Here is a 12,348-nt window from a genome sequence, read left to right as displayed (position 1 = left end):
TTCCGGGCGGACACCGCACCACCCCCGCGGCCCTAACCCCTCACTGAATCTCCAGCCTCCTCCACAGGAGGACTCCGTCCCTCCCTTTCCCCAGGGGCGAGGGCACAGATCCCCGCATCCCTGTCCACGGCGGCGTCCCGGGGATTGGGGGGGGGAAGGTGGGGACGGCGGAGGTTGGGGGGGGAATGGCGGGGGCGGGGAGGGAGCCCGGGAATGGCCGCACCGTCTCCTCGGGGTCGATGTCGATGCGGAAGGTTTGCTGCTGCAGCGTCTTCAGCGTGATCTGCATGGCGGCGGGTACGTGCCGCGCTCCGGCCGCCCTCGTCCCTTCCCCGGGAAGAGGTGGCGGGGAAGAGGCCGGGAAAGGGAGGAGGAGGAGGGAGGCGGCGCCGGGCTCGGCGGGAGGGGGGGACGCGCATGCGCCGCCTGCGGCGCCCGGCACGGCGCAGGCGCGAGCGCGCCTGAGGGCGGGGAGAGCGGGAGGAGGGGCGCGGGCCGAGACGCAGAAATACAAAAATATGTATTTATATATATATGGCGAGAGAGAGAGAAAGAGAAAGATAAAAGGAACGGAGCGATTGCAGGGGAAAAGGTCTGCGAGTCCGCCCTGTGAGCGGACAGCACCGTGTCAGCCAGGCCGCGGCACTGAGTGACGCGTCCCGTCGTTGCTTGAACACCTCCGGGGCAGTGACTCTGCAGTCTCCCTGGGCATCCCATTCCAATGCCCAGTCACGCTTTCTGTGAAGAAATTTTTCCTAATATCCAGCTAAATCTCCCCTGGCCCGGCCAGGGGAGATTACTCCATCACCTCCCTCGACAGGCTGCTCCAATGTTTTTCACCTTTTCTGTGAAGAAATTCTTCCTAATGTCCAGCTAAATCTCCCCTGGCCCAGCCTGGCGCCGTTCCCTCTGCTCCTGTCCCTGTTCCCTGGAGCACAGCCCGACCCCCCGGCTGTGCCCTCCTGGCAGGAGCTGTGCAGAGCCACAAGGGCCCCCCTGAGCCTCCTTTTTCACGGAGCCCCAGCAGGGGCTGAGCCCCTTCCCAGCTCCCTCAGCCTCTCCCGGGGCTCCGTTCCCTTCCCAGCTCCGTTCCCTTCCCCAGACATGCTCCAGCCCCTCAAATTCCTCCTTCAAATGAATGGCACAGGACACACCACTTGTAAGTTGTCACACAAGTTTATTAATACGCGCTTGCGGGTTTATAGTACCTCAGTTCTGCCGGTGCTGGTTTCGTAGAATATTAAAGACCATCTAGTCCCAACCCTTCTGCCATGGGCAGGGACGCCTCCCACTAAATCTGGTTGCTCAAGGTTGCTTTATCCAACCTGTCCTTGAACACCTCCAGGTGCTGGGGCAACCACAACTTCCCCAGGCAATCTGTTCCAGTGTCTCACCATCCTCACAGTAAAGAATTTCTTCCCTATATCCAACCTAAATTTGGAATAAATAGCAGAGATTCCCCTAAAAAGGGGAGATTCCCTAAATCTCCCCCCTTTCAGTTTGCACCTATCCCTCCTTGTCCTATCACTAGAGTTCCCAACAAAGTGTCCCTCTCTGGCTTCCCTGTAGGCTCCTTCAGATACTGGAAATTTCTCCAAGGTGAACAGCCCCAACTTTCTCAACCTGACTTCACAGGGAAGGTGGTCCTGATGAACTTGCTTGCCTCCTCTGGACTTGCTCCAGCAGTTCCATGTCCTTCTGACACTGAGGACCAAGTGCTGGATGCAGTGCTGTAGGTGAGGGTCTCACGGGAGGAGAAGAGAGGCGGAATTGCCTCCTTTGACCTGCTGCCCACGCTGCTTTGGATGCAGCCCAGGATTCATTTGGCTTTCTGGGCTGTGAGTGCACGCTGCTGGCTCATGGTGAGTTTAGTGGTTTGCAGTTCAGTGTTTGAGTAGTTGATGCATGCCTTTGATGGGTTATTAACCTGTGTTTGCCCTAGTGCTCCTTAGATAATATAGGAGGAAAGCTGCTACAAATAAACTTTAAAGTTGAGCCAGCTGTGTTGGTAAAAGAGACCCTTTCCCCTGTGCCATGTAACCTCTTCCATCTGCAGGTGTGGGATCTCCTGGGGCATTTTCTTTGTATACAGGCTGTCTTTCTGCACAAGGGGATACTTATGTCAGGCTGACTTAATTGCAGTTAAACTCCAAATTTCCTAGCATTGTGTAATGGCCAGAGAATTTCTAGCCTGCCACATTGTCAGCTTGATGTTTGTAATAAGAACCATCTTCTAACTCATTTTTTTACAGTAGGCTTGGCTTCCTCACTGTTTCCTCCCAGCAGCACAGCCAGCAGACGGCATTGCCAGGCAGAGGGAAAGAGGGAGACCCCTTTCCCTGCAGGAGTGAGGGAATGGGGACGTGCTACACGTACACACAGGGCTGCTCATGCTCTGACACACAGCTGCCAGACAGCCAGAGCCTCCTGCAGCTTTCGCAACTAAAAAGAAACCGCTGACTGTTGCTAGTAGGAGTCCAGCATTCTTGACAGCACAGAGTAACTTGCTTGCTCTGCGTGGAGAGCCATTAAAAAAAAAAAAAATCTCTTGCTATTTTATGCTTAGGTGGTTACAACTTAAAAAACTTAAAATATGCTGCTTGTTCACTTTTACTCCTGCCTGATACCTGAGTCTATACTTTGAAGATAAAAGGGATTTTTTTTTTTTAAAAACTTTTCTTTCAGCTGTCCAGATATGTAAGTGCTGAGCTTCACATGCAAACTAAAGTACCTCATGCTGTGGGGTTGTGTCAGTTTCACTACTCTTTTCTGTTTAGATTGTGTTAAACTACTCATTCTGACTTCTGTGTTTGCTGGTTAGTGTGTGAAGCAGTTCTGCCCAGGGCTAAGGGTCCATTTGCACAGTGGCTGTTTAGCTCTGCTTGTAAAAGCCCCAGAATTACTGGGAAACAACTCCAGAGGCTGTGAACAGCTAAGGATGAAGGTTTTTTCCCTGACCATTTATTTGAATTTTGAAATAGAATGGGGAGGGGGGGAAGGGGAAAGAAGCTGGGATTTTTTTTTTCCCCTCTCAGTCATTCAAGAACTTATGACAACTTACTATATGGGGAATCTAATAAATAAACAGATTCCTGGTATTTCCTCTAGCTCAGCCCATTCAGCTCCATAAAACCTGGCAGGGCTTAGCTCTCCAGTTCTTTCTTGCAGTTGCAGAATTGAGGGTTGGAATTTCTTCCCCAGAGCACTCTCATCATTTAGTTTCATAGTGCTTCTCCTTGACAGCCAGTGCTTGGAATTTTTTTTTTTTTTTCATTCTGTGTCTGAAGTATTTTGGGTAATCGCCCTGTGTACAGACTGAAGCATCACAGTTAGCTAACTTCATTTACAACAGTTTATATGCTGACTCAGTCAGCATACAAACCTCTCCTAGGCAAAGAGAAAAAAACTTGGATCGATTTGAGAGAGATGTGAAATGAAGCCAAAGACTTAGAAAGATGTTTTGATGGCAAATGCATACGATGATTACTTTTGGATTCTTGCTTCCAAGTAACTTGATTTCCCTGGTGCACTCGCTCCAGCTGTGTGCTGCCATGGCTTTGCCCCCTCAGCTCTTTTTGGTTGCCCATGATTTGCCGGGAACTGCTCTCTACCCATACCTGTTCATACTCCTGGCTTCAAGGACCCTAATTGTTACAGAACCTGTTGTAACAGTATCAGTGTGCACAGTCTGCGTGTTGTCACCTCCGGTTATGTGTGTGTCACCTCTCCAGCCACAAAAGAAGTCCCTGTTGCACGATACTCAGGTTTGTCTGCTTATCTTGGGAAGAGTTTCTGTGGTTTTCATGGCAAATACTGAGGTAAAGACTCAAATCAGTGCTCTTGGTAAGTCAATTCAACCTCTACAGTAACATGCAGTAAGTACACACACCCTCCTTGTGACTTGGGTCATCCCACTCTCTTAGAAATCTGTGTGCAATTCAGGCTGCCTTATCATTGCCATAATTTTTACAAGTCCTACCCAGATTCTAGGCCTGATGGCAGATAAAGGATATGAAGGTGACTCTCACCCCGAAGAATTGTTTAAGGAAGCAAGGGGTGAAATGGTGCTTGCAAGAAAGCAGCACGTTCTGTTTCAGACCTTTTGAGGTGGGTAGAGTCTTTTCAAAAACAAGAGAGCACTGACAGAAGTGGCCTGAAGAAGGTCCTGAAGGTGTAAAAAGCAACTTTTTTTTTGTCTGTGTTGAACTGGGAGGAGGCATGCAGAGGGCAGTACTCCAGGCAGATGCTTGTCAGTCTGGATAACAGACATAATGGAAGGGAGAAGCAAGCTTTTGAGCTGCTGGTAGAGGTTAGGAAGAGTTGTTACACAGGTAGCAGAGCCCCAGAAGGGCAGCACAGCCTGGAGGGGCTTGGGATCAAATAGAGCACATGCTGATAAGGGAGAGGTGAGGGAAGTTAGCACCATCACTGACAGGCAGTAGCATGACCTTACCCTTAATGAAAAGCAGCATTTCACACTTATTTCACAATAAGTGACCTATCCCTGAAAAATGCTTCTAAAGCAGTCTTTTCCCACTGGTTGTGGATGTGGATAGAAATGAATTAATGGGAGGTGTCCTAGGCTGTAGTGTTTATTTGCCATTAGGGTGAGATTTTCCATTGAGTTGACTTCTCCATGCAGATCTCCCACTGGCTTTCCCTGTATCACAAATTAATTGAGAACACCAGTGGACCTTTTGTGAAGGCTGAACCAACTGCAGGCCTGTCTCTGGAGCAGGTGAACCTCTGCTTAGATTCCAGTTTGCAGTAACTCATCAATTCACCCTCAGTCTTATTTTGCAGGCACTCTGGAGCTTTATCTCCCTCCTGTTGGCAGCATTGTTGCTTTTGGTACAGAAATAATTTGGAGGTTTGCTTGTGCTATGAAACTGCTACCACGCTCCCTCAGTCATCCTAATTTATTGTGCAGGACTAACACTGAAGCAGGTTCACACTGTTTGTCACTCTAGTATAGACAGTGAGATACTAGGCACTGACCATGGAAGCAGTGGTTACATGCAGCAAGGTGGTTGTAACCACTTCAGCCACTACCAGCTGCAGGAAAAGAAGGTCTGGATCTTGCTTTTCCTTGGATTTATCTGTAATCTCTGCACACCTCATGGTCTGAAAAAAACAGGTCAGCAAAAGGGGCTGGATCCTTCAGACTTGGAGACATCTCACCTTGAAGCAGTGGTACTGCCTTGGATGAGGGAAATCACTGGGTACATTTTCAGCAGCATTCAGAAGCATGGAAATTCCCACTGGAGTTCCTATCAGCCCTTGGACACCATGGATGTTAGCACTGGAGTCTCCAGAGAAGAACCTGCAGTTCAATTTTGTTGCACACACTGATGGAAAGTTATTATGAGATCAAAATGAAACCCAGTGGTTACTGATAAAAGGGACTGAAATTTCTTTTATGCAGGGTTCATACTTGAGAGCAATTTTTATTTTTTATTTTGAGAGCAATTGCCTTTCTGTTGTTAGTTTTTTAGCCTGATTGACACTCAAACAGCTGCCAAGAATACTTGGAATTCACTTAAAATAACAGTGTGGCAAGTGCATTAGGCTATCATCTTGACAGGCTTATATATTTATTATGCTAATTATGTGGGTGTAGTAATTGTATTAGGAATATCTAGATATTTTCCATCGGTAAAATCAGTACCAAGTATGGGGAAACGTGCAAAAGATTTCTCAGCTGACTCTAATCTGCAAATTTTCCTTAAACATATAATAAAAGTTTTCATTCAGCAAAAGCCTTTTACTTTAATTTATTTCCTCTCTACAGAGATTTACAAGCAGTAGCTATAGTGAGTATATAAACTTCTTAATTTAAATCACTATTAATTTATTTTATATCATTTATTAAGGAAGTAAGGGATGAGGGGTGGGGAGGGGCATCTCAGTCCAGGGTGTGTCTGCAAGGCGTGCTGCCTCCAGGAGCTATTCCTATAGCATAATCCAGCTTCACAACAGCACTGGGGTTGCAGTTGGAATCTAACCGCTTTATCTGTTTTATCTGTTTGTTTGTTTGGTTATATGCTCCCTTGCCATCAGGTCAGTGTCATTTTGCAGCTGCAGGAAATGAGGTTTGCCAAGAGAGGCCAAATGGGACTTGAAGTTGAGTACCAGGCTGCATAGTGCTTCTTGCCCCAAGCATTTCAGAGAAGAGGTCATCTTCCAGGGTTGTAACACCCATGGCTGGTGACTTTGGAAGCTTAGCCCAGCAGTGTCAGTGCCCTGAACATACTCTTGACTGGCACTGGAATCAAACTCTCTGTGTGCAGAAACAACCTAGGAGAGGGAGGTATTGAATTCTATATGCTTCAAGAGAGTTTATCTGGGAATGAAAAAATATTTTTAACATGTAAATTTTCCTTATTTAATCACTGGTTTCTTTGGAGTGCCAGACAGCTAAAAGGGAAGGGAATAAAAATGATTGGGATTTGACAAATGCCTCTGAAGACAGTTATCTGATGTCTGTGTCTGTTAGCAGGAAGGGCTGCTGTGGCTCCAGGGGGGGTTTAGAGTGTTTCAGAGTGCAAACTCTTTGCCAACTATTCTAATATTTAGGCTTTGTTTGAGCTTCTGTCCTGTCTGTGTCCCTGCCTGTCCTGTAATAACAAGGACAAATGGGAGCCGGAAGCTGTGCATTGTGCTCCTGTGGTTCTGCAGAGCTGCTGTGGAAAGGCCAGACATCTGAATATTCCAAAGCAAGGCCAATAATTTCATGAGCCATTAGAATGGCAAATTCTGCAGCCAGCCCATTTCTATTGACAGTTGTCACAGGGTGAGTCTTCCCAGCTTTAGGACAGGACTGAGCAGTTCCAGAGTGGATTGCTGAGTGCTCTGTAAAAAGCTTCTAGGAAAATGACGTCAGGAATCATCAGCAATTAATCTGGAACATCAATTCCAAGAATAATATTTGTCTGAAAAATAGTGAATCAAATCCTGCAGGTTAACTGGGCCTACTATGAGTAAATTAGATCAGTTTATTTTGTATGAGTCATTAATCATATTGCAGTCATCACTGTGGTTATCTGAAAGTATTTTAATTTAATCAAAATGCAGTTAAAACTCATGTAAACAAATTTGGCCTAAGCTGAACAGCCACACACACACCAGTCTTTTCCAGTGTGGCGCGAGGAATTAAACACCAAAACAGATCTTTCTACAGAGACCTGACTATGGATTTTTACATTACTTGATTTTGAGCATGCACTTTCCAACACATTGCTTTCTGTACTGACTGCCAGATAAAAGAGAACAATACACTGTGCTCTGAAGCTTTTGTCACAGTGTTCGTAGCTTGTACAGGCCATCTGCTGTGGAGTAATGTTGCTGCTACAGTACGTTGCTTTCCTAGCATATGTGTAACCTGACAGCTGGAGAATGTGAACCCTCTGGATTCAATTGGAATTCAATTGGATGTGTAGTTATTCTGTCTACATAAAGCCATGTGTAAAACAATACCAACTCCTAGGTCACAGACCAAAAAAGCATAGTAGTTGGCACAGATATGGGTAGCTTCTACCCCAAACTTTTACTTGGAAGAGAAGATGGGATTCCAGAAAGAATTCAGATCCTGAAGCTCGGACCTTTGTCCAGCCAGACTTTGAAAACTTCCAAAGATCCCACAGCCTCCTCTGCCTCCTGCTATAGTGCATAATAATTCCAATTTTTTCCTCTTCTAACCATATGCTGAACTTCTCTAAGTTCTGCTGATGTCACTCTCTTTTGTCCTCCTGCCAGGGAGTGTTCTTCACTGGGAAGACCTTGGCCCCATCCACTTGATCTCTTCCCCACAAGCACAATGGTGTGCTGTGAGCTACCCCAAACCATTCTCTGTTCCATGCTGAACCAGCCCCAGCCCCACAGACCCTCCTCTCAGGGTGATTGTTTCAGTCCCACAGTTCCAGGGCTCCCCTGAGCTCTACTGGTTTGTCAGTTCTGCCAAAGAGGACACAGTGCCCCAGTGAAGCCTGGTGGGTGCTGAGAAGAGGAAATCACCCTGGCCCACCTCCCTGCACCCTGGATAGGAGAGAAAATGCATGCAAGTCTGTGGGGATAGATCCCAGAATCCTGAGGGAATTGGCTGATGTTGCCAAGCCACTCTCCATCATAGTTGAAAAGTCATGGCAGTCAAGGGAGTTCCCTTGCCTGGAAAAAAGGAAGCATCACTCCTATTTTTAAAACTGGGAGAAAGGAAGACACAGGGAACTACAGACCAGTGAGCCTCACCTCTGTGCCTGGGAAAATCATGGACCAGATCCTTTTGAAGCAATGTTAGGGCACATGGAAGACAATGAGGTGTTCTAAGATATCCAGCATGGCTTCACTTAGGGAAAATTGTCCCTGCCCATCTGGTGGCCCTCTGTGATGGAGTGACTGCAATGGTCAGCAAAGGAAGACTGACCAATGTCATCCACCTGGATTTCTGTGAGGCTTTTGGAGAGACCTTGGTTTGAAGGGCGTGGGATTGAGTGGAGGAGGAGTTGGCTGGATGGACACTGCCAAGGAGTTGTGGTCAATGGTCAAAGTTCCATTGACAATGTTCCAATATTCCATGTCCAGCTGGAGGCTGGTGTTGAGTGGTCTCCCTTAGGGCTGTGTCCTGGGACTGGGGGTCTTTGATACCTTCCTAAGTGACACAGACAGGGAGAGCAGCTCCTCAATGGGTTTGCAGCTGACACCAAGCTGCAGGTACAGTGATCTGAAGGATAGAGCCAGCCAGGAGCACCTGGTCAAGCTCAAGGATGGGGCCCAAAGAACGTAATAAGGTTCGACAAGTCCAAGTGCCAGGTGCTGCACCCAGACATGAGCATAGACTGGCAGAAGAATTCCTTGAGAGAAAGACTTTGGAGTTCTTTTGGTGGAAAATAAAGGTGGATATGAGCCCATGGTGTGGGCTGGAAGCCCAGAAGGCCAGCTACAGCCTGGGCTGCACCAAGAGCAAGGGGGGGAAACATGTCAAGGGAAGTGATTATTCCCCTCTACCCTGCCCTCGGGAGACTCCACCTGGAGAGCTTCATCCAGCTCTGGATATCCCAGCACAGGAAAGATGTAGACCTCTTAGAGCTGGTCCAGAAGAGGCCACAAAGATGCTCAGAAGGCTGGAGCACTTGTACTAAGGAGAGATGGGCTGAGAGAGTTGAGGTTGTTCAGCCTGGAGAAGTGAAGGGAAACCTTAGAGCACTTTCCAGCACCTAAAGGGGTTGCAAGAGACCTGTAGAGAGATTTTTTACAAGAGCATGTAGTGATAAAACAAGGGGGAATAGCTTTAAGCTGAAAGATGGCAGATATTTGGAGGAAAATCTTAATTCAGGTGATAGACTTGACCAGAGAATCTGTGAGTGCTCTGTACCTGGAAGTGTTCAGGGCCAGGCCATATGGGGCCCAGAGCTACCTGATCTAGTGGATGGCATCCCAGCTCTTGGGGATGAAGGGGAGGGATGGAACTAGGTTATCTTAGGGGTCTCTTCCAACCTAAACCTTTCCAAGATTCCATGAAAATCTCCTTGTGGGAGGAATCAGGAGAGCCCAGAGGGCTGGCCAGAAGTGCTGAGATGTGGGAAAAGCCAGTGGAACTTTGCACTGCAGCCTCCCAGGGAGACACGAGGCCGATGAACCTTCTTACCTCACGTGCCTGGAGTTCACTGCCCCAGACAGAGTCACCTGATGGAGCCCTGGGAATCACAGGATCATTAGGTGCCTTCTAGGTGCACATAAAATCATCAGAGACCTTTCCCAGGCTCAAAAATGGCCTGAGAGTGGCCTCACACTGTATTCAGCCACCTCACTCAACCCCCAACCAGGCCAATGGAATTGTATAGGACAAGATTTTCTAGGAGACCCCTGAGCTGAATATCCTCTACTCCTGGAATTCTTCTGCTTCTTCATCCCTGCCTTTGGGCTAAAACACCTGTGAACAGTGTCAGTGGAAACTGAGGAAGAAGGCACCAAGTACCTAATTTTTGCCTGTATTTGCTGTCAATGTACTGTTGAACCCATTTGTCATAATTTCTTTACCTGATTTACTTCTTACATAGCAACTGAAGCACTTCTTGAACCCTGACTTAGCTTTGGTTTTCCTGATCACACCTCTGCACATCTCAGCAGAAATAATAATATAATCTCTGTCATAACCTCTCCTAATTCCTACTGTGCTTATAATTTTTTTTGCATTGCTCTGCCATGAATTCTCTTTTAAGCCAAGCCATCCTCCTAAAATATCTGTTGTGTTTTATGTGTTTTATCCTTGAGCATCAGCAAGGACTTTTGTTTTTTGAGCTACTTTGCCCTTCAAACCCCACAAGAGCTGGCTCCCATAAGAGCTGCTTCACACCTACCTCTTCCCTGAGTAACCCACAGCTTTCTGTAGTGAGTTTCAGTGCTTCCTATCCCCACCTTGGTCCAGGATCTTGAACTCCCCTGGGTCTGGATCATTACAGTTATGCCCTGACCAGTTCTTCCTTATTTTTAAGTAGCTCATCCAGACCAGCATAATCTCAGTTGGTACATCTAACATCTATGTGATCCCTGACATCCTCTAGAAATCTCCCTAATGGCCTTTCCCTTGCTGCAGATGTCAGGGATGATGAATCCCTCCAGGAGAACCAATTCTAGGGACCAGAAACTCAACCATGGCAGGAGCACTGTTGTTCTGTCTCCCACACTGTGCTCTATTTCATATGTAGAATGCAGGAATATGAGACAGGGCCAGCATATCAAATATGAGTCCCTGTTTCCTAGAAATATCTGAAAACATAATAAAATCAGGGATTTTGTTGTAGGCTTTGTGTTGTTGTTTTGTTCAGGGTATTTTACTCCATATGACTCTCCTAATTAATTAGGATGAGTCAGAAACTGCTTCTCCTGTAACTGAATGTCTTCCTGTCTGCTGTATAATGTGTTTGTGATCAGTTTAAACCTGTTTAGTCTTGGGCCAGCACGACCACTTAGGTTTTCAGCATTCATTTGTATTCATGTACAGTAATTGTACTACTCTAGGCTTTCATTTTGTGAGACCAAATATGCCGAACTTCTGTCGTTTTGCCTTCTTTCTCATGAATATTTTAGTTGTCATTCTCTGCAGTTGTTCTGAGTTGATTCAATCTTTCTTGAACTTGAGCTGGAGCCTGTGCAGCATCTCACTGGCGAGGTTTGTGCTTCTGGATCTTGCTTTGAACCTGCCCTGTGCAGCCACTTGAGATTCTCACAGCTTTGTCTTCTTAGCGACATGTTGATACATTTAGGACACAGTTACACACACTTTCCTGTCTCTTTCAGCAGTTTTCAACCACTGGTCTCACAGAGATTTTTACTATTGCTGCCAAACAAGGGTCTGGAGTGCATGCTGCTTACATTCATACACTTTCTTCCCATTTTCAGGGGCACATCTTTTTCCACATGGACAGTGTCTGTAAACTTTGAGCTAACACACCTAAGTTTCTGCAAAGTGTTTCCACATTTTGCAGCCCTGTCATTAAAGGAAACTCACAGTGAGTCCCCAGAGAATTTCTCAAAGGTCTTACTCCTGAAATAAGGAGCATCTGCTTTTCCTACTCTTTCCTACTCTTCCTGGAGTCAGCTCCTTACCTGCTGAACCTTGACAGCACTGATCACCATTCATGCCAGTAATGCTAATTATTTCTCAGATGACCTTGAGTTATGTGGATAATGTTTTGTCTGTGCAAAGGGCATCAGCAGAATATACAGTATTTTTTGATGGCTCTTGGTACTCAAGATTGTTTTTTATGTTTTGGATTGCTTCAGGTGACTTGGGCTGAATGATGCTGTTGTGCCTAGACACTCCTAGCACCCAAGTGGATACCCACACACATCTCCGTGTTCTGTACTTCCCTTTAACGTTGTCAATATCATTTTTTAGGAAGCCATCCACAGACACTTGCACACAAGTGCCACAGCAAGTGCTTGAATGCTAATGGGGCGGCAAACTCACAGGGAAGCACTGCCTTGCTTCATTAGGTGGCTGAGGAGCGTGCTGGGTGCTATCTTTGAGATCTGCACAGATACTTAGTTGGCTGCAGAACACATTCCAGTTGAGCACTACTTACCAGCCAAATTTCAAGGTTCAGCAAGCAATTGAGTTAGGGCAGACGGAATAATTACAGAGTTGTGAAAGGCTGAAATGTAAAACAGATGAACAGATTGTTCCCTCTACCTGTCAACCTTGGTGGGGGAAAAAAGTTCAGCTTCTAGGTAGAGGCAGTCTCTTAGCTCAGAGGGGCCTTCCCTCTCTCCCAAAGCCCAGAATCATGCTTTAGACTGCATTGCACACATCTTTAGTCAGTGTATTTTGTGTTCTGACACCAGCCTATCACC

At 46.7% G+C, this 12,348-nt stretch overlaps 1 protein-coding gene across 1 annotated transcript in view; it reads right to left on the bottom strand.

Annotated features, from left to right (window-relative positions):
• Nucleotides 1-378, bottom strand: part of RAD23B (RAD23 homolog B, nucleotide excision repair protein) — a 36,814-nt gene extending 36,436 nt beyond the window's left edge. The window contains exon 1 of the mRNA XM_084225767.1: nt 224-378. Coding sequence (XP_084081893.1) covers nt 224-289 — 66 coding nt within the window. The 5' untranslated portion in view covers nt 290-378. The remainder of the gene's footprint in view (nt 1-223) is intronic.
• Between the last annotated feature and the right edge of the window lie 11,970 nt (nt 379-12,348).

The sequence above is a fragment of the Fringilla coelebs genome (assembly GCF_963513975.1).
Source record: "Fringilla coelebs genome assembly, chromosome: Z".
In the NCBI taxonomy this organism is placed as follows: Eukaryota; Metazoa; Chordata; class Aves; order Passeriformes; family Fringillidae; genus Fringilla; species Fringilla coelebs.
This window is presented reverse-complemented; position numbering and strand designations above follow the sequence as displayed.